Below are 26,316 nucleotides of genomic sequence, written 5' to 3'. Positions count from 1 at the left end.
GTGGGCCACTGGGCCAAAAATCATGGACCAAGCCCACACTTGACTCCTGCCTCAATACGGAGCGAACACTGCAGGGGCATCAGGTCAAAAACACACAGGCAGATGGAAGAACGCCACTGCTCCTTTGAGGGGGCTCCATGCCCACAGCGATGTCCTGGGGAGTGCAAGGCCACAGTTTCTCAAGTGGGTAGTTTGCCCACTGCTTGGTCCTGGGGAGTGCAAAGCCACAGTCTCTCAAGTGGATGGCTTCTCCACTGGTTCTGGAGGGGGGTTGTGCCCAGTGTGCTTCATCCTGCCAAGGAGGGGGTGAGTAGATGCATATCGCCACTGGTTCTGGAGGGGGCTTTGTGCCCAGTGTGCTTCATCCTGCCAAGGAGGGGGTGAGTAGATGCATATTTCCACTGGTTCTAGAGGGGGCTTGGTGCCCAGTGTGCTTCATCCTGCCAAGGAGGGGGTGAGTGGATGCATATCTTCATTGGTTCTGGAGGGGGCTTGGTGTCCAGTGTGCTTCATCCTGCCAAGGAGGGGGTAAGTAGCTGCATATCTCCACTGGTTCTGGAGTGGGCTTGGTGCCTATTGCGCTTCATCCTGCCAAGGAGGGGGTGAGTGGATGCATATTTCCACTGGTTCTAGAGGGGGCTTGGTGCCCAGTGTGCTTCATCCTGCCAAGGTGGGGGTGAGTGGATGCATATCTTCATTGGTTCTGGAGGGGGCTTGGTGCCCAGTGTGCTTCATCCTGCCAAGGAGGGGGTAAGTAGCTGCATATCTCCACTGGTTCTGGAGTGGGCTTGGTGCCCAGTGCGCTTCATCCTGCCAAGGAGGGGGTGAGTGGATGCATATCTCCACTGGTTCTAGAGGGGGCTTGGTGCTCAGTGATACAGTACTTGAGGTGTGTCAGTACACATTCCCTCACCTAGGTGTCTGAGAAACGAGATTTTAAAGGAACAGGCTGCTAAGTAGTGGTAGTGCTGGTGCTGGTGGGGGTGCCGCCAGTGGTGGTGAAAGGCTCAAGCTAGTCTCCTGCAGCCGCGGACGGCCGCCCACTGGGGCTGCTGGTGCTGGTAGTGGTCCTACTGTCAGCCGTGCTTGTGGCGGGGATGCTGGCCGTGGTGCAGTTGCTGGTGCTGCCCTCGGACGGCTGCCCACTGGGGACGCTGCTGCTGACAATAGTGGTGGCAGCGGCGGTGCATATGGCGGTGCTTGCGGCGGGGTTACTGGCGGTGCTGCACGCAGTGCAGGTGGCGGGGCTGGCGGTTCTGCTGGTGAGCACCAGGCCTTCATCTGCATCCTCCATCGGCTGAAGAGCCTTGCCTTCGATTTTCTTCCTTTTCCTCACCTTGGCAGATGCTGTTGTGCCCTTGGCTCTGTCAGCTGGAGGTTTGTAGGAGGCCTTGCTGGGTGGGTCGTGCTCCTTGCCCTTGTTGCATGCTGGCCCCTTCTTTACCTTGGCAGGTGGTGGAATGGTTTGATCCTTTGCAGGGGTTGGTGGTACACTGGCTTTCCTGACCGGTGCCCCCTTTGAGCCTCTATGAGTTGCAGATTCCACATTGGACGGCGACTTGGTGGCTGAGGTGCTGGGCTGGGTTCTGGACACCCTGGCCAGAGGGGAAGGACAGGGTGGAGGGGGGGCGGGGCTGAGAAGGGGAGGAGGTAGGGAACAGGTCAAAGTTTGTCAGGAAAAGTTTTTCAGACACACTGGGGCGGGAAGATGTAGAGGATTTGGGAGTGGAGGAAGGGGGAGTGGTTGTAGGAGGTGTCATGCTGCTGGGTTTGGGTGAAGGTGCATGGGCTGGATGCTGTTGTAAGGTGGATGGCTGGTGGGTGGGTGGGTGGGTGCTTGCATTTGTGTACTTTGGAAGGAGGGGTCACAGATACACTGGGAGAGGACACAGGGGACCTGTGCATGGTTGTAGGGGTGGTGACTGCCAGTGAGGGGTGTGTTGTGATGGGTGTGCTGGTGATGGAGGTAGTGGATGAGGATGTAGTGCATGCAGGTGAGAGTGGAGACAATACTGGGAGGGAGGTGGAAGAAGAGGAGGAGGGGGACACAGTGGAGGCAGTGGATGTTGCTGTGTCTGCTTGGGTATGGTGCTTGTGCCTGTGAGATGAAGTGTGGTGCTTATGTTTGCCTGAGCCACCTTTGTGTGTTGATTTGGGTGAATGCTGGTCTGAAAGTGTGCTTCCGATAGGCTGCGTTTGAGGGGATTGGGTCTAGGTAGAGGAAGTTGGAGGGGGGAGGCTAGACACAGGAACAAGGGCTGCCATCAGTGCTGAGGCCAGAGCCTGAAATGCTCTCTTTTGGGCCACCACGCCAGAGTGAATGACCTCCAGGTATGCATTTGTTTGTTGCCTCTCAACACCCTGGATGGCATTCAGAATGGTAAACTGCCCAACAGTGAGGGATCTCAGGAGGTCAATAGCCTCCTCACTGAGGGCAGGAGGGCTGACTGGGGCAGGGCCTGAGGTGCCTGGGGCGAAGGAGATGCCCACCCTCCTGAGTGAGCGGGCACGCGAAACACCCTGAGTGGCTGCTAGGAGGGCGGTGTTGTTAGGGGGGTGGCAGCTGTACCTGTTGTTGGGGTGGGCACAGGTGTCCGCCACCACCAGGGAGCTTCCATCGGAGGAGGAGTCGCTGTCTGTGTTCTTCCCATCGTGGTGCTCCCCTCGCACTCCATCCCACTGGTGCCCTCACCCTCCGTGGATTCGGCCTCCAGGCCCATGTGGGATGCAGCTCCCTCCGTCGCCGGTGCCTCTGCTCCTCCGCCAGATGATGCTAATGCACACAAGGACAGGGTGACAAAACAAAAAAGGGAGGGGGGGCTAGACAGAGGATACATTTGGTTAATGCCAGCAACAACACTACCGTTGGCGTACACAACACACAGGTAGCAGCCCTATGCACTAGGCCATGCCCAACCATTTTCTAAGACAGTCACCAGCCCATGGGGTTCAATGCCTAACGCCATTAGCTGCACACCTGAAACCCACAGGACCCTGCCCAGGACTAGATGGCCGCCAACACTATTCGTGTAGGAGTGATTCTGAGCCTGCCCAACAAGGGACCTACCTGGTCATGTTCGCCCTGACGTAGGGGGACCCACAGCCCACATCCCCCACCCAGGTACCTCCAAATGCGTGCAAAGTCTGGTTTCAGATTCAATACTCACCCCCTTGTGGCTGATGTGATGCCTTCAAGCGTTCATCCAACTCCGGTTAGGCCACCGCCAGGATGCGGAACATCAGGGGGGCCATGGTGCGATGGCACCCCTTCCTCGTTGTGAGGCCAGCCCCAGCTGGGCCTCCGATGTCTTCTTTGCCCAACAGCGCAGGTCATCCCACCTCTTGCGGCAGTGGGTGCTCCGCCTGTGAAGGACCCCCAGGGTACGCACCTCCTTGGCGATAGCATGCCAAATACCCTTTTTCTGGTGGGCGCTGACCTGCAGGGCAGAAAAGGGAATTATTTACCCATCCGGACCGTCATACTCATTGCCAACCAGATACCACACATCCCCTACCACACATCCTCTGACGCACATACATTGACCACCTTACATGCTGCACTCTGGCCAGGACCCCTCTGCCCCCCTACAAGTGGCTTACATACACAGCAGTCCATACATTCATGGCCCACGCATCATGCCCACAGTGTACTCGCCTGTTTGTCTGGAGGAACGTAGAGTAACGTATACTGGGGTAGTACCAAATCCACCAGTTTCTCCACCTCCTCCGCAGTGAAGGCAGGGGCCCTTTCTCAAGACACATGAGCCATTGTCGCTTCCAGACGCAGGTCACAGCAGCACTTGCAGTGTGGGTCCTCACCTGCTGAAGGTCAGGTAGCAAGTGAGTGAAGAGATAGAAAATGGCGGGCCGTCCACGGCAGTGCGTACTGTCACTGCCGGCGTACATCGCCATTGGCTCCTGGAACCCATAGGGCCCAATGATAACCAATGCGATTCGCCTACCGCGACGGCGCACAACACCAGCGCAATTACCTCATTTCAACTTGTCCCTCCTCACAGGTCAGGCAGCCGCCATTTCAGGGGGGCACAGGGCATGGCACCGAACTGCGTCACAGCAGACATTGGCACATCAACGGACTCTCGACTTCACATACTGTTCCTGTAAAGTCAACAATTCATCATTAGTGCAATATAAGTGTGAATATAACCTGCTCACCGTTCTCTTCCATAGGCTTCAACCGCTGAGGCAGAATATGAGATGGCGGCATCCTCCGGTGTACAGACCCCTGGTGGACTTAGCGACAATGGAGGACAGACACACTATCATCCCCAACAGACTTGATTGTGCCACAATCCAAGAACTGTGTACCCAATTGGAGCAAGACCTGATGTCTGCTGTCCGCCAACCCAGAGGTATCACCCCTCTAGTGCAGGTTCTGTAACTGCTCCATTTCCTGGCAAGTGGTTCCTTTCAAACAACAGTGGCCATGGCATCAGGGATGTCTCAGCCAATGTTCTCCAACGTGTTGACCAGAGTGTTGTCTGCCCTGCTTAAACACATGCGCAGCTACATCGTGTTCCAAAAGGTGGAGGATTTGACCACAGTGAAAGCTGACTTTTATGCCTTGGGACATATCCCAAACATCATTGGTGCCATTAATGGAACACATGTGGCATTTGCCCCCCCCCCCGGAGAAAAGAACAAGTAGAAAAGGCTATCACTTAATGAATGTCCAGATGGTGTGTTTGGCGGACCAGTAAATCTCCCATATGAATGCCAGATTTCCTAGCTCTGTGCATGACACCTATATCTTGAGGAACAGCAGCATCCCATATGTGATGGGCCAACTCCAGAGGCACCGGGTGTGGCCAATAGGTGAGCCAAAGGTCCCCACACAGTATGAGTAGGTGTCTGGGTATGGGGTAGTCCCTAAGGGTTAGTGTGTGTCTAACACTTGTTCCTCAATATTTGCAGGTGACTCTGGTTACCCCAACCTCTCATGGCTGCAGACCCCAGTGAGGAATTCCAGGTCAAGGGCAGAGGAACGTTAAAATGAGGCACATGGGTGTACAAGGAGGGTTATAGAAAGAACCTTCGGCCTCCTGAAGGCCAGGTTCCGGTGCCTCCATTTGACAGGTGGATCCCTGTACTACTCACCCAAGAAGGTTTGCCAGATCATCGTTGCATGTTGCACAACCTGGCCTTGAGACGCCAGGTGCTTTTTCTGCAGGAGGATGTGCCTGGAGATGTTCTTGTGGCAGCGGTGGAGCCTGTGGACAGTGAGGAAGAGGAGGCAGAGGAGGAAGATGTGGACAACAGAACCAATATTATTCGGCAGTACTTCCAGCAACACACAGGCAAGACACTGTAACTTTACTTAACATTTCAGTTATCTGTTGGACATTGTACAAGGCAGCCTGTTTCCCTATGTCTATGGCCACTGACTGTACCCTTTGCCATCTCCATTTTCAGATCTCTGTGCCCCACTCTGGCTCCTGCTATGTGTACTGCTGCCCACCAGAGGTCATCCTAAATTATATTTCACTGTACTGTTTGCAGGGTGGTTCTCCGTCTGCAGGTGGTGGGGTGCTGGTGGCCTGTTGGTCCTGTGGCGGGGCCTCCTGTCCACTAGCGCCGACGGAGGTGGAAGGCTGTTCCTCAGTTTGGCTAGTGTCAGGCGGTCGTTGTTGTACCACTGCCTCCCTCATGGTCTTGCCCATGTCTGCCAGCACCCCTGCAATGGAGACCACGATGGTGTATATTTTTATTAGATCCTCCCTGATCCCCAGGTACTGTCCCTCCTGCAGCCGCTGGGTCTGCTGCAGCTTGGCCAGTATCTAGCCCACGGTCTCCTGGGAATGGTGCTATGCTCCCCAGGATGTTGGAGAGTGCCTCATGGAGAGTGGTTTCCCTGGGCCTGTCTTCCCCAGTCACACAGCAGTCCTCCCAGCTTCCCTGTTATCCTGTGCCTCTGTCCCCTGACCCACGTGTCCACTGTCCCCAGGTCCCTGATCATCCTGTGTTTGTGGGGTGGCTTGGCGTCCCTGTAGTGGTGGACACACTGCTGATTGACGTGTCCTGGGGACAGTGGCATGGGCCCACTGGGTGGATGCTGTTCTGGTGTCTCCTGAGGGGGGGAGGCTCTGTGGTGGGTTGGGACTGTGGCAGGGGAACAGACTGTCCAGAGGTCCCGGATGGGCCAGGTTGGTCATCGAGATCCAGGCATGCAGAGCTGCTGTCGTCACTGTGGGCCTCTTCTGTGGGGGGACTGGATGTAGCTGGCACCTCTTCTGCGGTGACGTTGAGTATGGGTCCTGTGGGGATGCAAATGCAGTGTTATTGTATCTGCATGGGCCATATTGTGCATGGGTGTGTTTCCCCTTATGATTGTGATTTCCCTGTCAGCTTGGCCTTGTGTGAGTGGTGATTTACTGGGCATGCTGTGGTGATGGGTGTCCATGGAGGGCTGTGATGGGTGTCCATGCATTGGTGTTGCATGCAGGGCTTGATATTGGGATGGGTGGGTTGGGATGGTGGGGTATATGTGAGGTGATGGAGTGATGGGGGTATGTGATGGCATGCAGGTAGGGTGGGGAATATAAGAGTAAAGATATGACTTACCGGGGCCAGTCCTCGTGCTTCTCCTGTGAGGCCCTCAGGATGCATTATTGCCAATACTTGCCCCTCCCATGTTGTTAGTTGTGGGGGAGGAGGTGTGGGTCCACCGCCAGTCCTCTGTACAGCCACCTGGTGTCTTGCTAGCACGGAACACACTTTCCCCCATAGGTCGTTCCACCTCTTCCTGATGTCATCCCTTGTTCTGGGGTGCTGTCCCATGGCGTTGACCCTGTCCACTATTTTCCGCCATAGCTCCATCTTCCTAGCTATAGAAGTCTGCTGCACCTGTGATCCGAAAAGCTGTGGGTCTACCTGGATGATATCCTCCACCATTACCTTTAGCTCGTCCTCAGAAAACATGGGGTGTCTTTGGGGTGCCATGGATGTGGTGCGAGTGATATGTGTGAGGATGTGTGGGGTGATGTGTTGTGGTGTATGCTGTGATGTGCGTGGATGGAGTATGGGTGATGGTGTTCTGTGCCTCTGATTGAGTGGGTGCTCCTGCCTTGTTTCTCTGTGTGCTATCGTTTTTTTCCCTGTAAGGGGTTGTGGGTAATGTAGGTGTGTGTTTTGTAGTGGTGTGAGTGTGTGGGTGTGGTGTGTGTATATGTGTCAGGTGTGTGTAGTTTGAGCTGTCCAATGTGGTGGTGTTTTGTAAATGTGTGTGTATTTTGAGCGTGGCGTTGTGTACCACCAATGGTTTACTGCGGTTGAAAGACCGCCGCAGTGATTCGTGATGCTGTTGGCGTATTCCTGTTGGCGTGATGGTGTGGGTTTTGCTATCACCAGTTTATCACTGACCTTTGGTATGGCGGACTTGTGTAGGTGTCTGTATAGTGGCGGATTTCTTAGTGTGGGTCATAATACCCATAGCAGAATACCGCCGAGGTCACGGTATCTTGGCGGCCGTCAGCACGGCGGTAGGTGTATGCTATAGTTCCACTCTCTGGCATTCACTTTCAATGTCCTGAAGGTCATTTTAAAACAGCAGAGGTGCGCTTTTAAGTGTAACCCAATATTGAACGTATGTTTGTTGATGTATGAGGGGTACCTAGTGGCATAACTCATAACTACCAACTTCAGCAGTCTTAAAAAGACATGGAGGCTACATTTTCTGAAAATGATAGTAATGGTTGAAGTGCATATGTGCTTGAGAAACAATGTCATAATCCTCATATTAAGAAGAAATATAAAGAAAATCCTCAATTTTTATAGAGTACATGAGTGCACGGAGATGCCGTAACCTAAATGAGTGCCATTTACCATCTTCAAAACTACTATTTCTATCCAACTGTTGTGTGCATTATTTTAGGAAGCATCTTGCAATGCTTTATTTAGTCAACGCTGTACTAAACTTAAGAAACTAACTCAATATTGTATTTAGAGTTAATTACTCTCCACATCGTCATTTAGTCCTAATAAATGAGTGTATAATCTGAGTATACATTATTCTTTATACACAAGGGCTTGTGTTTGCAGACACAGGGTCCATTCCAGTTTTTATCATTTAATAGCAGTCCACTACAGGTCTTCCTCTAAATGGCTATTTTCTGTAAAATTAGCCACTAGCTCAGTGGTTAATCCTGCACACTAAATGCAACTCTATTTTTTCAGAATTCATACTTTCACCTTTCTGGCAATTAGCCCAATTTACTTTAGGGTACATGGAAATGTAAGTACATAAATCACATATTCACTGTTACAATTTAAATATTATCAGTCCAAAACAATAATCTTACTCTGTTCTCTGTGTGTGCACCAACAACATATTCCACAAGGGTACTGTTCACTTACATGACTTAGCAAGGGGTCTACTTTCACTATATCTATTATGAGAACGTATATACCCAATGTATACATTTAGATATCCTCATTAAATTAGGAGAACCCCCATTTGTGTTGCATACTGAGTAACAAAGATAGTCAATTCCATACCTTTACATTCTGGAGTTGGTGAACTCCAGATCCCATTGCTTTGACAACGGATTGTTGGTTCTCCATGGAGTTTAAAGTTAGCAGATGTGCAACGATAAGTTACAGATGTTCCAACGTGAAATGGAGGCTGACTGGTGTGTTCACCATTAAGTATACTGGGAGGATTGCTACATGTTTCAACTGAAAAAAAGAAACATTTATGTGTAATTAAGAAAGGGTGGTGCTAAGATAGTTGGTAAAGTGCTAATCCTAATTTTTGTCAGTTTATTAGATTGTTGTCTGACAAGTCCTTCTCACAGTAGGGTAAACTAGAGGAATTCTTAATTCATTCTTTCGACAAGTAAAGATTATACTATCTTCAGGAGGGCAGAACAAACACACAGTAGTAGACAGTTTCAGTGACAGCAGTTGCCAGGATGGGTTTTGACCTGATATGGGTGCAGTTTTCTGACTTTTTCGAACTCTCAAAGGTTTCTTATGTTACGCCTGGAAATTCCTAACAGATGAGTGCTCCAAAGTGTTAGATACCTAAGAAACGACTGTGAATTAACTTTACTTTATTCACTGAGAAATTTCCACATACTCAGTTGTACTAATGGTGCAGTTGACGCTGGAGGAATGCCTTCCTGTGTGTGAATGCCTTTTTACTCTAAGGGGAAAATATTTTCCTCATAGAAAAATAGCTTCCATTCCAACACACCCATCTCAATGGGAAGTTCCCTCTTCCCACCCTGGATGGGCCCTACTTTGGTCTTGAAGGAGTAAATATCCAGCCTTTTTTCGAGCTTTGTATATTTATGCATTGCAAATGCTGAGGTATGAATTAAAGACCAGTGGGCCAGACACTGTACTCTTATTGCCATATAAATAAAACATGCCCATCACTGTTGCACAATTTCTCAACTGCCCCCCAAAATGGCTTCTTCTGCGTATATGGCAGGAGCCACATCAGGGGAAAGATATGTGGTGACAGGTCAACCATGCCATGCGGACATGGCAAATGTATCACCTCTATGAAGCCAGACCCCCTCAAAGTGTATGGAGAATATATGACTTAATAATATCTAGGAATTAGAATATCCTCTAAACTCATTGTGTTGGGACTGAAAAGATCCCTGCGTGGCAAAGGATGTGCCCCCTAGACCAGATTGCCCCAGCAGCATGTGGATCTGAAACCCTGGTTACAAAATTGGCCATAGGACATGCACGGAGCATTTGTGTATGCTGTGACCAAGGTCAACCTTACTGGGCTGTTTTCCGTGTCATAGGAGTAGAGTCTACGGGCCCACCCGGTTAAAGTTCTGTGGCTTATTCACAACTCGCCTGGTCCGCTACTGAGGAATGGAAAGCTGTAAAGCATGTACATGTTGGTGTGTGCACCTGTATGTGTGCCTGTGAGAGTACATAACATAAAGGCCCCTGGGATCCTTTTGCAAAGCCTAGAGGCTAGAAAATTCTAAGATGGAGGTATGGACAGCACACCTAGATAGGAGATATGGACTGCTGACATTCCTGGGGCTGGGGTGAGTCCGACACTGATAGGGGAGCAGAGACTGTGCAGATCAAAGGCATCTTATGATTCATGAAGAGTGCTGGGCAGGGAGGCCAGAGACAGCTATACTCTCTCTGGCCTGATAAAAGTCCACACTACAGCAATACAGATTTATAAAAGATGGGAGGTTTAATGCTTCAAGTTTGTGTATGTCATATGTCACTGAGGGTGACACCCAAATGTAACCCCTTTGCTGCAGCCATGACGTGCTGTAGGTCAAAACAAACTTCTCAGCATGTACTGAACAATTACATTGACCCCTGTAGTCCATACTTTACCTGAAGAGTACGAAGATGATGATTTTGAAAAGAAAACAAATTCATTAACTGATTCTTTCAGCAAGTACCAAACAGCTTACTGAACCTAATGAATGGGACATATTCAACTAATAAAAGTCACTCAAACAGTGTTCCTAATGATTCCCATCCAGATGACATTGGACAATCCCACAATAATAGCTAAAGTGGTTAAGAAACAGTTGACCTTTCTGTAGCCATAACAGAAAAATGTAGTTTCTTAATTCATTTTAAAGATAAGTCTAGTGGTTAGAATGCTATTAGATCACTTCTGGAAGGAACATTCGATATAAATGAAAACAATGCTCAAGACAAACACACAAATACAGCCAGTTCTGAGAAAAAGTACAAAGCTCAGGAACATTTACCTGTTTGTCTACTAAACAAATTGACAACAAATTAAGTGATCTCAGGTGCAGCTCAGTACAGATCCAGAAATCCATTCTCATCCTTTACAGTCTCATGCAAGAAGTCATGGCAAACAGCAAGATATGATAGAAATCTATGGCACAATATTTCCCTTTTATAGATAAGCTTGTAGAGATGCAAAAGGATCATGTCAAAGCCACTTAAAAAATAGGTAATACCTATCAACTGGCAAAATAAGCAATGTTAAGACAGTATTATTCCACACGAATTCCTACTGACTGGCAGCTGATCCAGCTATTTGATTGGAAAACTGTATTTGGTAGGCATATTCAACATGTTAATTATCTTTGGTAACACTTTTTCCGGTGAATACTTTAACTAGCATCAATTTCCCCAACTTTTGAATATTATGAAGGTGTAAGACTGGATCCAGAAGTTTTCAAGCAGTAGCCCTGCCTGCTTATAGCTGGTGTCATGCTGCTCTGATCAGATGTTGCTCCGCTCTGAAAGAGACATGCAGACTTGCATATAGCACCACCTATGGGCACTGATGTTAGTTGCTTTCTAGGCTTTTTGGGCCCCCCAGATACAGAGCCCAACAGCTGATTGTGCAGACCTGTCGTCTTGGGACCTTTTTGGGTGGAAATGAGTACATTTCACAGAAAGAGGAGGTGGGAGGGCCGATGAGGAATCTCCACCAGTAAGTGTGATACCAAAGGTAAATAACTTATTCTTCTGATGGATACTTCTTACTGTAGGTTAATCACCTTTTGAACAGATAACAAAACAGTAGAAATACACTAATGGACAACCAGGACTTTATCAACAAAAAGAAACTACAAGTGAACCCATAAGATAACATACTGAAAAATCGACAAGATTTTGGTATAGGCGCCTCACCCACTAGTTAGTGGCATGCTTCACCATCGCCCTGGTAGGGTAGTACCACCAGGGTGGACTCAACAGGAATGGGAGTTCTTATATACTTGTGCCGCACACAGACCTACCTCTAAGATGCTGGTGGAGCTTACTAGGAGCGACCAGGGAGGCATTGTTTGTGAGTCACAGTAGGTTCATAGGGGCTTTTCTGGAGCAGTGGACGCCTCAGAGGAATGTTGTGGTTGGGTCAGGTGCTATCAGAGCTTGCTCCCGGGCTCAGACCTTGGGGCCTGAACAGCTGATGGCCTTAGTGCAGCTTGCTGCCAGTATGCCTGGATCTTTAGTTTGAATTGGAACTCGTAGTCTTATTAGAAGAAGAAGGGCATGCAACATATGGAGTCTAGGTCGCAAATACAAGGATTTCCCTTCTCATCAGCTCACTGGATGACAGCCCATCAGGCGCTGGACAATTATAGTTGAGGTCATTCTTGAAAAAAACGTGTCTGGTAGGTGTGCTTGACTGCAGGAGCACTGGCCCAGAGCAATAGTATTACCAGGGATCCATTATGAGATCTAGAAAAATAAGGGCATCAGTCCCAATTGCTGCTAAAGTGGTTCTTAACCTGTTGTCCAAGGACCCCTGGGGGTCCGCGAGGCTACTCAAGGTTTCATTGACTATGCTACAAGATTAAATCATATTACAATTAATACATTAAAATTAATTACCTATATACAAATGAAGAAGAAAATTTGGAAAGGTGAAAACTTTGTCTATATTTGATTGTGAATTAAAATATTTTAATATGTGTTTGGTGTATATCTATTTTTTGTATTTTTGTGTATTGTTATGAAGTTCAAATTATAGGAATTGCTTCTGCCAGGGATCGCCACCTTCCGAAATGACACTGTGGGGGTCCCTGGATTCCAGCAATAATTCAGTGCTGTCCCTAGAAGTCAAAAGGTTAATAACCGCTACTCCAGGTTTAACCAAATTTACTATGAGTGGTAAAAAAAAAACACAATGTAAAGTGTCCGGTCAGCAACATCCAGGTGCAGGAAACAATTTGGCCCCACCAACAGTGTTCAACTTCCTTAAGAAACTCTAGGATCAAGAAGTTGATAATGGCAAAACAGGCCAGAGAGAGCAATTACTTATTTTGAGGTAAACACAATAAAACCTTGGGAACACAGTTCCTAAAACATTCAAATAACCCTCTGGCAAATAGGAGGCAACCTCCTCTGTTGAAGAGAAAACTTTTAGGCACTCATTACGACTTTGGCGGCCATAAGACTGCTCTATTACAACTGATATTGGTATTCTGCCCGAAATCGTGTGGCATTCCAACACCAGTCGTGCAGACGGCAGTGGAAGCGCCAGGACCTGTCCCTTCACAGGCGACCTTCTCGACCGAAGAGATAAGTGGATCGTCCGACAGGGGTGGGTGTGTGTGTGTGCATGTGTGAGTGTGTGTGTGAGTGTGTGTGTGTGTGAATGGCGTGAATGCGGAATGCGGGGAGGGTGTTGTGGGCGCATGTGTGAGTGATTGTGGACAGGGTGAGGGGGTGTGCGACTGTGGATGGGGAGGGGGTGAGTGCGTGTGTGAGCGATTGAGTGTGATTGAGTGGATGGAAGAGGTGAATGCGTGTTTGCGTGTGCATGTGTAATTAAGTGGACGGGGTAGGGGGTGAGTGTTTGCATAAGTGAATGAGGGAGGGGGTGAGTTTGTGTGAATAGAAAGGGGTGGGGTACGTGTTTCTGAGTGGACGGGGTGGGGGTGCATGTTTGTGTGAGTGAACGGGGAGAGCGGGCGCATGTGTCAGTGGACGAGGAGCACTGGTAAGTGCACATGTGCAGTGTAAGGGGGAGGGTGTGTGAATGTATGTATGTATGTGCAGGAGAGGGGTAGGGGGCGTGAATGTATGAATGCGCTGAAGGAGGGGAGGGTGTGTGAATGTATAAGCACTGGAGGGGGAGTGAATGTGTGCGCGAGTGCGCTGTTTGTGTATGTATGTTAGTGTGAATGGGGGAATACAGAGTCCTGTCACTGGGATACAAGACCGCCAGCTTTTCCTGGTCGTGCAACCGCCAGATAAATGCTGGCAGTCTTTCGTGTCGTATTAAGGTGTCCGCCAGGCTGGAGGTGCTCACCTCTAGCCCAGCAGACCGCAGAAAAGCGGTGGGACGGGTAGAGTATCGGCGGTTTGGCTTAGGCCAAACTGCCGAACTTGTAATTTGGGGTCCTTCATCGTCGGCGTGAGACTGCCATCATGGGTCAGGCGGTCTTAAGACCTCCAGACTCGTAATGAAGGCCTAAATGATTGCGGCACAGCCCGCAAAACTCCTCTAACAAACATTTGGCTGAGAGAATAATTTCATTAGAGCTACAGATTTCAAATTAGCTACTACAAATAACACTCAAGAATCTGGGCAATTCTCATCCATCTGAGTACACAGAGCCAACCTCCCCCAAATGATAATTAGAGAAGGGAGTTAAACGGCAAGTTGCAAGCAAAAAACCTCCTCAAGGTCCTGCACAAAATATCATAAATGTGTAGGGGAGTCATTCTATGGCCCAATTATTAGGCTCTTGTGAAAGTCAAACAAATTTGTTACATTTCGTAGCATTTGCATCTTTCATGGGAATAAATACTAGTAAATGAAAAACAGCATTGATAACAAACACGTATGCACCTCTGGTGGATAAGGTGAAAAGCCTATTAGTTTCATACCCTAGAACTTCCAAACCTCGAATGTTCATAGCCAAAATGAAAAAAAATGAAAAATCCCTGGAAAAGGTGAGGTTGGAGCGCTACATGTGGACAGATGAGAGATACTGCCACTGCAAAACTTCTAAGTCTGTAGTTAGTCTTATTAAAGGGGGCTTCACTGTATTTGTTATGAGAAAGCCCATACCCCATGTACAAAAACACAACCCTCATCTAATGAGGAGAAACCTGATTTATGATGCACGTTGACTTAAAAATATTTAAAGTTTTAGAGTTCCATACCTCTGCGTGTTAGAGTAGGTCCACTCTGGGTTCCTTCAATTTCACAAGATATTGATGGTTTTCCAGACAATATACATTTAACAGAGTTACAATGGTATATTGCTGATGTTCCAAACTGAAATGGAACTTGCCAGGTGTGTTCTCAAGTAACTAAAGCTGGGGGATTTCCACATGAGACTTGGGAGTGGAAAACCAAGTAGTTAAGTATAATTATCAAGGGGCCTTGTTGTCGTTGTACGTAAATGGTTTCAGTCGTATACATCGCACCTCATAATAATGATGTCTTTTTGAAAACCTGAGAAAGTAGACAAATGTTCAATGCATTCTCAAGAGTAGGGAATGCTATCTTCTCAGCTGGGTGGCACACCACAAGCAGTGGTGCAAAGTTGTAGTAGGTGGAGTAAACAGGGTGGAACCAATTTACAGAAAGAGTTGAAAATTTGCACCCACAGGTTTGCGACCTCCTTAGTGTGCAGACGTCTAACTTTGTAAGTTGAAAGAAATTCTAAGAATATTTATTCCTGGAAACCAGCAACATGCACAGGCTTCCAGGTGTGCATTTAGAAAAGTTTAGGGAATTCCAAAGTCTTCAAAAGCAGTGGCATTTTTTGCATGCACAACTAGTCATCAACTACAACTGATTATGGGCGAAAGCCTTCCCTCATGTGTAAATACATTTTCTTTCCATGGGGAAGGTAGAAACCATTCCTCCTACGTCTTCCAATTTTGAGGGTTGTTCCCTTTCGGCCCTGGAAAGGGATTCACTAGTGCCCTTGACAGGACTAAATCTTTGATCCGTTTTTGTACGGCAGATGAGTCAGAGAAGTCTGTGAATGTCAACAATGTGTACGTTTGTGAGTGTGAATAGACCAACGGGAATTCCACCCATTTACGCCCAATTTCTGCTCACACCCTGTCACTGGGAGATTTACTCACATAAAAGACTTCATGTGAGTTTATTATCACCTTTAGAAATTGGAAAACTGGTTTTACACATGTAAAAAGCTATTTGCACAAATAAGCTACATTTACACATGCAAATAGCTTTCTAATTCAAACCTGTACATTTACATGCTGCGAATGCCAATGAAGGCCTGTATTTTTCCTTTTGTAGCAGGGGATAAATAATGTATTTAACTGTGACTTCAGTTCTTCGGTATTTGCATTTTTCATATATTCACATGCATGAAGTATTCCTAGTCTTCAGAATGGGAATTCTCAGTAGTAAAGGTTAAGCAGTAGTGATTGCCAATTCTAAATTAATACTGCACCTTTGGCCAGTGAGATAGACAGTCTCATAGCTCAGATTGATGAAGATGAAAACGGAAAGGGGAGGGTCACATTTGAGTTCATGGAAGATAGCAACACTGGAAAACTGTGGTTAATGTAAGAAACATTTTCTTTTCCAGCATTGCATATTTAGTAGATACACATGCTTAAATTGTGAGAGGATTTTAATAAATAATTAATATGAAAAGCAGGAATGAAGCTCACAATAGTTAGAAGATTTCACAGCACTGTTAGCCGATTCCATTTAAGCTCATAGGCCTTTACTGTGCATTGCACTCTACCTGACCCCTAGAGCGGCTTAGTCCCTGGGTAAACAGAAGATCCAAATTCTAAGCTTTCAGCAGACAAACGGTTAGATGTAGAGATACTGAGTAAATATGTCCTTGATTACTAGTCAATAGAAAAAGATCTAGTATTAACGTATTGCTCTGCAGCAGACAGGTTACAGCAATATGTGAAACATAGTTGCCTGTCTCAACTACTAGGCCAATGATCCTTTATTGTGTTTTGAAATTCCCCAACACCAGTGAATCAGGGGGAATGAGTAGAAATATATATTCAAATTTGATATGCCAAGGAATCGGAAGGTTTTCCTCCATTCTCCTGGTTACTGTCATCTGTATGTGAAGAACTGTCAGTTCCCATTGTAGGGGCGGCAAAGTGATTCCCCAAAAGAGATCAGCTGTAGCCAATTATCATTTAACTGCTATTCGGGGCAGGATGTTTCAGCTCGGCTTAGAGCATCCACTGAGTTGTTGACAAGGCCATCCATGTATGTGTTTTACTGTTAAAGAGACATTTGTCTTAATCACCTAGTTCCACAATTTGACAATTCTAGGTCAGGAGATACAGTCCATGACTGATTGCAGATGTAGAAGAAACAGGTCATATTGTATGTGCTTATCCTTTCCTATGCTTCGTTGATAACCAGGGATGAAGGCTTTGATAGCCAACTTCACCAAACTGAATCCTGCAATTATGTGTACTGAAGTCTCTTTTACATGACCACTGGCTATTTGACGAAAGCATAGTTTTTCTCGGAATAGCAAAGTTTTTTTTTCGGCTTAGCGATAAGACCAAATGTTGCATCATTTGCAAAGCTGTGACAACAGCCCTGTTGGCACAGCTCTGCACTGGTGCCTTTAGCAGCTAATCATGCTGGTCTGAATAAATGCTTATTTTTAAGCAATACGGGTAAAGCTGCAGAAGCCCTACATTTCGAGAATAGACAAAGGTACCAATATGAGGCCGAAGGGACCTTGAACTAAAAGTGATGATTATTTACCATGAATCAAAGGTACTGCCAGTGTCTAAGGTCTGTTGGCATATGTATGAGCATCAGTTTGATCAATAGAAGGCAAGAAGTTATTGTGGGCACTTATGGCAGCATGCCTTGTAGCGTTATCCATCGGAACACATTTTTTATGGTATTCCATTAGTCTTCTTAGGTCTTAACTATGATGCCTACCGTCAGCTTTCTTCCAGACTAAGAAAAACTTTAAATATGTTCCCCAGCCTCTTGGCAAATGTTTTGGCATTTTTCTATTGATTATTTTCAGTAACATCTTCAGTATTTTCTTCTGTAGGACCTGCTGATGCTGTGCTCATCAGGGAGGCATGCAGCAAGGTTTAGTTGTAATTTCCTGGGAGCCACCAAAATGTATGAAGACCATATTCAACTGTTCAATCTTACATTATGCTTCACTGGCATATGCTTCTGAATCCTGCACCCTACTAGCAAGGTTATGATGGGTAGGAATTCGAGGGGGGGAGGTAGTGTGTTTCGTTTACCTGTTACCTTGTCACTTTTTTCTGAGGTCAACTGTGTTGTTGGTAAATTTGTATTGAACCACAGATCCCAGACAGCTTGAATGGATTAACAATAGCCATGCCGGTAGCCTCTGAGGTGTCTATAAGGAGATTTTACCTAGGAATAACCTGCTGGCTTACTTTATAAATCCATGAAACATCTTTTAATATAGGATGTTATCACCTGCAGTAGTGCATCAAAGATTGCCAGGTGAGACATCAATTACAGGGCATGTCAAATATCATAGCTTGTACTTTGAGTCTTAACAAAGTGATTCATAGCCAGCCATAATATTACTATACTACCCAGGAGCAGTTGGGTAAATTGGTTTTGGCTTATTCCACTGAAGCATCCATGACAGAAGATGATGCTGGTTCACCTACTTTTAATAAAGCCTTAGCCAGAAGTTTTGATCCTCTGGAGGTTTGCCAATAAAGGCAACAATGGCACGCCATAGCAATCTGTCATATCTGGCCAAGATAGCTATGGAATTAGCTACTTTGAGCAAATATGCAGTTTTATGTTTGCTTGTGGTATCCATTTTCCTGCTCTTACTGTTTAGAAGGTGAGCCAGAATTTCCAAGTAATCCAGGAATGGTTAAACCCTGATAAGGGCTCATCAGCCAGGTATAGATTGATTTCAGTGGCACAGTGAGCATGAGATGCACATCTGGGCATATACGCTGCACTTAGAGCCTCGACTGTAACAACAACAAGATGATGGATAGATGCTTGAATTAATCTCAGTCACTGGCAATTTCTCTATCCCAATGATTCGAGTCACTGCGATCAATTCAAGCATCCAGCCATCAATTTTTGTATACTTTAGAATGTCGCTCTATGTGGGATGGGTATGTCCAGATAACGGTCCCTTGCGCACTGTGTCCTTGAACAAAGCTATGACTGGCTGATGAGTCGATAACAAGTTTGAAACAGGTCCTGGGTTGCTTGTGTTCTAGTTCAGGGAGGATCTGGGTTGGTAGTTCAGACTGGACTGTTCCCATAGGAGCAGGGTCCACACTGACAGGGAATGGTGTGCAAAATAACAATGGTTGGGATGCTGCCTGAGTAATTACCAATGGCTGAGATTAATTCAAGCATCCCGCCCATCACTTTTTGTATACTTTAGTTTTCATCCACAGTAACAATTACTCCAAGAGGCGATCCAAACCCAGTATAGCCTTTACAGATTTTTAACATTTATTTTAGTAATTAAATAAGAATTCATATTTATTGCAGAGCCCCAGAAGGTAAAATTAAATATTTAATCTCCTTCCAGGCCTGCTCAGGGAGTTGCAAGTAGGACATTAAAAAACATATGGCTATAATCCAGAGGCTTTCATACATATTCGTTCTCAAAACAATCTTTTGATGAGAAAAATGAAGAGGATGACAGCTTTCATAAGGTTCCTTTCTCTGCTGCTCTAGGGCAAAAAAGAGACAAAAAGAGCTCAGCCTTAATAACAGCTTTGCATGGATTAGGTTTCGGTCTATGAATGGTCAACTACTGCATGACCAACTACCTAATTACACTAATTTTTCCTCACAAAGACAGGCAGTACTAGAATACACTTTAACAGCAGAATTGGTTTCAGCATTAAATTAGTTTACAATAGAGCAACTATTTACTAGTGATCATTCTCTTCAGCACACAGTTTTCAAATGAGATCGGATGAGAAATTACATTTTAGAACTCCCGGGGAAGCTCCACCACTACTGAATTTGTTAACATAAATAGAAGGATTGTAAATAATGGGTCTCTTTTTGATGGGATGTTAAAAGGAAAAGTAAAACAATTGGAGAGAAACATCTTAATTTCACTTTTGTGGAAACGTGGGTAGCATTTACTCAATGATTTTACAAGTCGTTTTAAATTGAAATGACCAGTGTAATTTTTGGAGATTTGTAAATCAATTATTAGCACAAAATAGAAGAACAGGAGTGGTGTTCCGGCAGCAGAATGGGCTCTCCATATAAAAGTGTTGCACTAAACAGCCACTTAAATCAACCAGTTTTGGTTTTAACTTAAACACGGTTATCAAATTTGGCTGTATGATGTTGCAAAGCATGCTTTTACCAAGCATGCTTTTACCACAGTCTTTACCACGCATATACCATTACCGCGCACGTCTTTGAATATTAATACACTTCCCCACCCACTATCTCTATATCCCTTACATCCCGTTCCTAAAACGTTATTTTGATATCTTGAAATTATTCTGCATAAATTATTTTTAAAATATTAAAATTATTTTTCACTATATTACATATATAAAGCTTAGGTATCACACTTGATACCCGAGTATTAATACACGTTCCACCCATTAGTCCTAGATACCTTATATCCTGCTCCTCAAACTTTATTTTTATATCTTTAAATCCATTTGTATAAATTATTTTTTAACTATTAAAATCATTTTTACTATATTACTTATATAATATACCTATATCCCTTGCATTCCACTACTAAAACTTTATTTTCATATATTTAAATTAATTTGCAATAATAATTAAAAAACTATTTTAAATCCTGTTGCAACAGCTTCCACTATTTAGGCATCATCGTCACCCTGGAAACCAAGTTGGTCTGGTCCCTCAAAGTCACACCCCTTACATGTAAGATTAAAGAGGACCTATGCAGATTGCAAACACTTCCCCTCAACATCATGGGCAGGAGTGCCCTGAATAAGATGATAATACTGCCCTGTTTCCTCTACCTCCTTCAAAACTTTCCCCACATGCTCTCTAAGCAGTAGTTTAACAAAAAGGACTCAGTAGCGAAACCATTCCTGTGGCATAACTCGCCCCCCCTTGTTTGCTTTTGCCACTTGCCAACTGGGCCCCTATGAGGGTGAGCTCGGAATGTCTAACTTATACCTCTATTACCTCGCCGCACAACTTCCACACACCGAAGACAAATTGGAGGGGACGCTGTCTCAGACATTTCCTTGCAACATTCTTTAGAAGGTTTGAACCCTGTGGCTTTAGTCTGTGCAATTTATTTTTAAAGTAGTGTTTGTATGAAAGAGTCTCATGAAGATACTAGGGGTAGCTCCGGATCAGCGTCTGGTGCAGTAAGAAAGGAACTGACATTGGCACGAATAGGTGGCACTTGTTTGAGGCCCTGCAAGTCATTGGTGTGAAAATGTGCAGGTGTGCAGTCATTGGGCCTCTTCAACCAGGTGTATGGATTGCTACCCCAAGCGATTGCCAGTGATTAGAGTAACTGCAAGCATTCCCCCCAACACCTTTTGTGTGTTTGATGTAACACACCAAGTGGTCAATGATATGCCAAGATGTGGGTGCCTTACTCACCGGGTTACTAAAAGCAAGCTGCACCCAACGGAAGAGGCCCAATACAGCCAGAATCGGTCTTCGATTGCCTGTGTTCCGGTTCAGAGAAGACCTGGCTTGGCAGTTCAGACTAGGCAGTTCCGACTGGAGCAAGACCAAGCCTGATTTGCACATAGCTAGGGCCAATCTGAGGTGGCCTGGTAGGCAAAAGAACGATGAGAAGGAACAATAGCCTGTTTGATTGCCAGTGCTTAGACTATTTGCAAGCATCCCCCCGCCCCAATCATCTTTTGTGTGTTTCATTCATTTATGTGTCTGTCTGTGCGCTTGGCATTTTGTGTCCTACTGATAAAGATGGTTGCTCCCAGAAGCTATCGCTTGTGTCAAGGCCCACCAAAATTACATGTGGTTACTCATCATACAGGGTTCATCAGGTGTTGGTTAACAGCATATATGGAGCCTTGGCAAAACAATTGTCATTCTGACATATTTTGAGCATTCCTAATTTACTTGTGCAAACTGGCAGTCATCATTGACACACTGTTAATGTGACTGACTTCAATCTGGCCACCCCTGGCATAATAATGGCCATGACTGATGTATTGTGAGCAGCCTGGCCATTATGTCGAGCCTTGACAAACTGATGCTTCTGGTATACTGGTAAGCATTATTGGATTATAAGAGTCTTTCTTGGCATTTTGGTGAGCATCTGAAGCAGATTCTATCCCTGCGATGCATTTATACAGGACTTGTTGAAAATGCAAGCTGAAGTTTGTTAACTGTGGATTTATAAACATTTTAAACAGGTATTTTGAAGGTAAAAACATTTTTCTTTCCCAAAAGAAAGTTAGAAAATTGAGTTCAGTTGCCTAAAACGAAAAAAGTATTTGATAAAAATTATGTTTATTTTCAGAAACTGGCATGCTGATGAACAGGAAATGGTTAGATTTTCAAAAGTTGAAAGTGAATTGTATTTCAAGCTGAGTTAGAGGAGACATTTTGCTGTGGCTACACCCTTTTTGCCAGAGCTTGACTTAAATCTATGACGTACTGGTCTACTTTTAGATAGGCAGTTTCAATACCCAATACACTGGCTTCATCAAGACAATAGCAGTCTATAAACAAATAAAAAGGAAGAAGCTGGGTGAGTTGGATTCATATGCAAGGATGACATACCAGCAGGCTTTGAAAGGTTTGAGAGCACACCTGTTGAAAGTACCTTCAACGTATGGAACTATGAAATTCAAGGGGCCGCAGTAATCAAACTTAACACTTCTAGACATGGTGAACGAAATGGACTGTGAGCATGGGAGCCTTAGGAACACTGGGATCTATTGTAAGACTCCAAGCTTAAACACTTGGGGCCTCCCTAGATCAGCTACAATAATATTAAAAGCTGCTGGATTGGCTGAATGACTTTCCCTTAGAACCAACCACAAAGACCAAGATGGTGTACATTCCAACTGCACCTGCTTGTTGCAAGATAGTCACCATTATCTGTGCATCAAGATCAACAAGGGCAGACAGGGATGCACATCTGAGCAAAGGTCAAGTAGAAGGCTGAGGCTGGGGAAATGTCTGAAGATGATCAATGGGCTGACCATATATGCACACGTGAAAATGCAGCTTCTTCACGCTAGTTTTCAAGTAATCTAGTGTAAATTAGTTAACAGATGTTTTATTACCCCGAACAAGATACACATTAATAATGCAGAATATAATCTCACATTCCCACAGCACTTTTCAGCATGCTGTGTTCTTTCACTGCATGTGTGAATGCCTTGTTTTGGTGGAAAATGTGGAAATAGCGATAGATAGTATAGCAGCTACTGCTTGAAAGAAATAACTGCCTCAGTAGTCCCAAGCCCTTCGGTGTCTACTGATGACGATAGGGCTGAAGTGTAGACAGCTCAAACTAGAGTTATCAAACTGGACGTGATACCAGCTGAAATACATGTAGCCTACCAATGGACGAGGTCAAACGGCACGTAGCCCTCCAAAGGATCAGACAAGAACCAGAGAGCACGGACAGTAGTTCATGTTATGTGCAATGAGAAAGCAGAATGTTTCAGGAGGCTAGCACATCTCATCTACTGACCAAAAGATATTGGGGAGGATTATAGGATGTGTGTGGCTGGAAAAGACCATATGAACACTGAGACCTGATTTTGAAAGAGAAAGAAATAGCTAACTCCTCATTCATCTGCAATCCTCCTGTATGATCGCAAAATAATGCCTAGTAAGCCTTATTAAGGGGATAGTGTGCTGCCAGCACGTTTGTTACAAGAGTCAGATGTAAATAATACTGCCTGCTGATATGCTATAGAAAGAATGCATTTGATCCAAGTTGGTTGTGTGGTTATCCGAGTGGGTGGTCAGAAGGAGGGTGCTTTTGTGTATGTTTGCGATGCCTCCCCTTGTACGGTTGGTGCGGTCCTTGCGAGTGATCTTGCAGCCTTTGAGAATGGAGGTGGTAATGTCCGGTGCTGATATCAGGTTCATCCATGTTTCTGTGAGAAAGGCGATGTCAGGGGAAACGGTGTCAAGTAAGTCCCAGATTTCTATGGCGTGTTTGTGGAGGGAGCGGGTGCTGAGCAGGATACAGCTGAGGCGATCGTGTCTGTTGTTGGTCGAGCTGTGGGAGGTGCTGGAGTGCAGTGGAAGGAGAAGGTGCAGTAGCAGTTTTGGCATGTTTTGGCATGAGTGTCGTTCGGTCGCAAGGCGGAAGGGGGTGTGGCGGTGGGGAGTCAGAGGGCCACTGGACGCAGATAGGCGCAGGTGGGCTTGCCTTTTGCGCTGCGCAGCAGCCACCATTAAGGAGTGTGCGGGCGGGCTGGACAGCTGGGTGGCGGGAAACGCAGGGAGCAGGAAAAGCGAGAAAGCAGAGCTGGAGGGGGCGGGCTGCGGGGGAATCGCAGCAGTAGGGGAAGTAAAGGGGGAGAGGTGGAGGGAAAAAAAAGAAAAGCAAAGGGAAAAAGAAAAGTAGAGGCGCCAAGGGCAGTGCAGCAGCAGAGCAAGGACGCTCTTCCACTGGACCACCAGAGATGAGGTGCAGGCAGGAGCCTGCGGGTGGAGGAAGACCTCTAACACTGACCAGGTGGAGCTGCATGGAGAAAGGGAGCAGTCCACTGAAAAGGTTAGTGAATTTGGATGTGCATTTATGAAAGATTCAGTGATGGAGAATTATATTTTGAAACAATTACTTGCTGCAAAGTAAGAATTGACAGGGATGCTTTTAATAGAACAAAAGACAATCATACTCTGTTAGGTGCACATTCTTCATAGCTACTGTGATTCATTTTAGGATGCAAGTAGCACGTCTGGCTGTGCGATACAGGTATTATTACAAATGGTGGCCATGCACAATGATTTAACTAAATATTATATACTTCGTTACGTTACAAGTTTATGTTAATGTCTATTCGCCACAAAAGGAAGCATTAAGTATGTTACAATAGCAGCATTAGACATAACTAAACTTTCCTACTTTAAATGTAAACCAACGAACACCGGTCAAAGCACATGAGAATAGCCTTTAAAGGATTAAATGAGTAAAAACTGATAAACACATATTTCCTCCTTCAAAGAAGGATGGCAAGCGAATATAATTATGGATTATTTCCACGCAAACGAAAATGCCATGAAAAGGAAATGAAGTGAGAAACAGAATGTGTCAATTTGGTTCCCCTACTGAAGAGCTCGCCACAAAGTGGCGCTGCTAAAAGCAGCAAGAAAGGATGGTCTAAAATTAATCTGCTTGAACTGATGGGTTTAACAATCTCACAAACATGTTTGTGCCTTTTTGCTTCTCTCAGCCTCGTGTCACTGTTTTCGAATTCAGAAACCAGTTTTTATATCTGGCTTTTTGTTTTTTTTGTTTTTTTTTTACACTGCAGAGAATGTGAGATACTGAAAATGATATTTTAACTTCTGACGATATTTTCATTCTGCTTCAAGGCAGTACCCATAGGATAGGTCACGTATTTTAAACACTTTGTGTGGTTACTGGCAGTACCAGTCGGTATTATATACACAGGGCAGTGGTGAACGCTTTCCACAGATAGAGAAATTGCAATAATCATAGCTAGCCCAATTACATGCTTAGAACCTTCACCCACTCGTAACCAAAAAACATGCTTGTTTATTTCAGTCCATTGTTACGAGTTAAAAGTGAAACTAAAGTCCCGAGTACCAGACACTGTTCATTAAAAAAATTAGCAGCGGTTGTCAACAAGAACTATCACACTTGGCATGGGTCTACTTGGTAACAGTGAATATCAACATAATAGAGCCTCAATTAATTAAAGTAAGAAGAATGCAAAAAAGTAGTGGGGCGCATGCTGAAAAGAATTAGGTTTAATTTGCTTAGGAGTGTGCGAGTACGCAGTAATCAAATAGAATCCTAAAGGGTAATAGCTCCTCATCGGCACAGGAGATTATATTAATCTCTTGGAAATGTCCTCAAGAGATCTACTAGTGTTGGTCTTCCAAAGAATATTTTGAAGATAAAGGGCCTGATTTGGATCTTGACGGTGTTATGGCCGAGCTACGTCGTCGGTGGTGGACCCGAAAAGATCGTCAGGTCAACAGTGGTCCGCCTGCTATATTTAGAAGTTACAGCTGTGCAAGTGGTGGACTGGTGACAGATTTCGGACGTTGGGAGGCGACGGCGGGACCCTATGAACTTTGTACAATGGCAGGAGATATGGAATAGAGGTAACTGACACACACACACTGTCCCTTAGACATATGTGTACCCCTGCACTACACGCTACACAACACACCACATTCACACAATAACCCTTTGCCATTACAACAGAGAACAGCCCTTGCATGCCAAAAGACAAGCTGACATACATACATGATACAACATACACACACTATTGACACTGAACCCACACATGCCACAACCAACACAACCACACATCCATCTACACACAACTACAAACATCACAACAACGTCTGCCACACAACAATGACACTCACATGAATGTGTCACTCGGCAACACAGCATACACAATATCTATTCCACATATAAGTGACACACATACGGACACAACCACACCACCCCACTCCACTCCACCTCAACCAGCCAATCCACGCACACACACACACACACACACACACATTCACACACACATAAATGTACTGACTCACATGCACAACATATGGCACAAACCTACCAGTACAGGTTCCCTTGAACTGCGCACACATGGACACCGTAGTCAAATGTGAATGTACGGTCAATGTGGCCCCAGCATTCATTTGGCAATGAATACTGACACCACAATTAAATGTGTGTG

General features: G+C 45.5%; 1 protein-coding gene across 2 annotated transcripts in view; it reads right to left on the bottom strand.

Moving 5' to 3' along the window:
• LOC138299906 (membrane cofactor protein-like) overlaps nt 1-26,316 on the bottom strand; it is a 637,582-nt gene that overhangs the window by 349,133 nt on the left and 262,133 nt on the right. Inside the window, exon 9 of one of the 2 annotated variants that reach the window (XM_069238620.1) lies at nt 8,515-8,694. The exons of the other annotated variant lie outside the window; for it this stretch is intronic. Within the exon in view, the coding sequence (XP_069094721.1) occupies nt 8,515-8,694 (180 nt within the window). The remainder of the gene's footprint in view (nt 1-8,514; nt 8,695-26,316) is intronic. 2 annotated transcript variants of the gene reach the window in all.

This window comes from Pleurodeles waltl, chromosome 6 (assembly GCF_031143425.1).
Source record: "Pleurodeles waltl isolate 20211129_DDA chromosome 6, aPleWal1.hap1.20221129, whole genome shotgun sequence".
In the NCBI taxonomy this organism is placed as follows: Eukaryota; Metazoa; Chordata; class Amphibia; order Caudata; family Salamandridae; genus Pleurodeles; species Pleurodeles waltl.
Note: the sequence above shows the minus strand (reverse complement) of the source record. Positions and strands in the feature narration are given on the sequence as shown.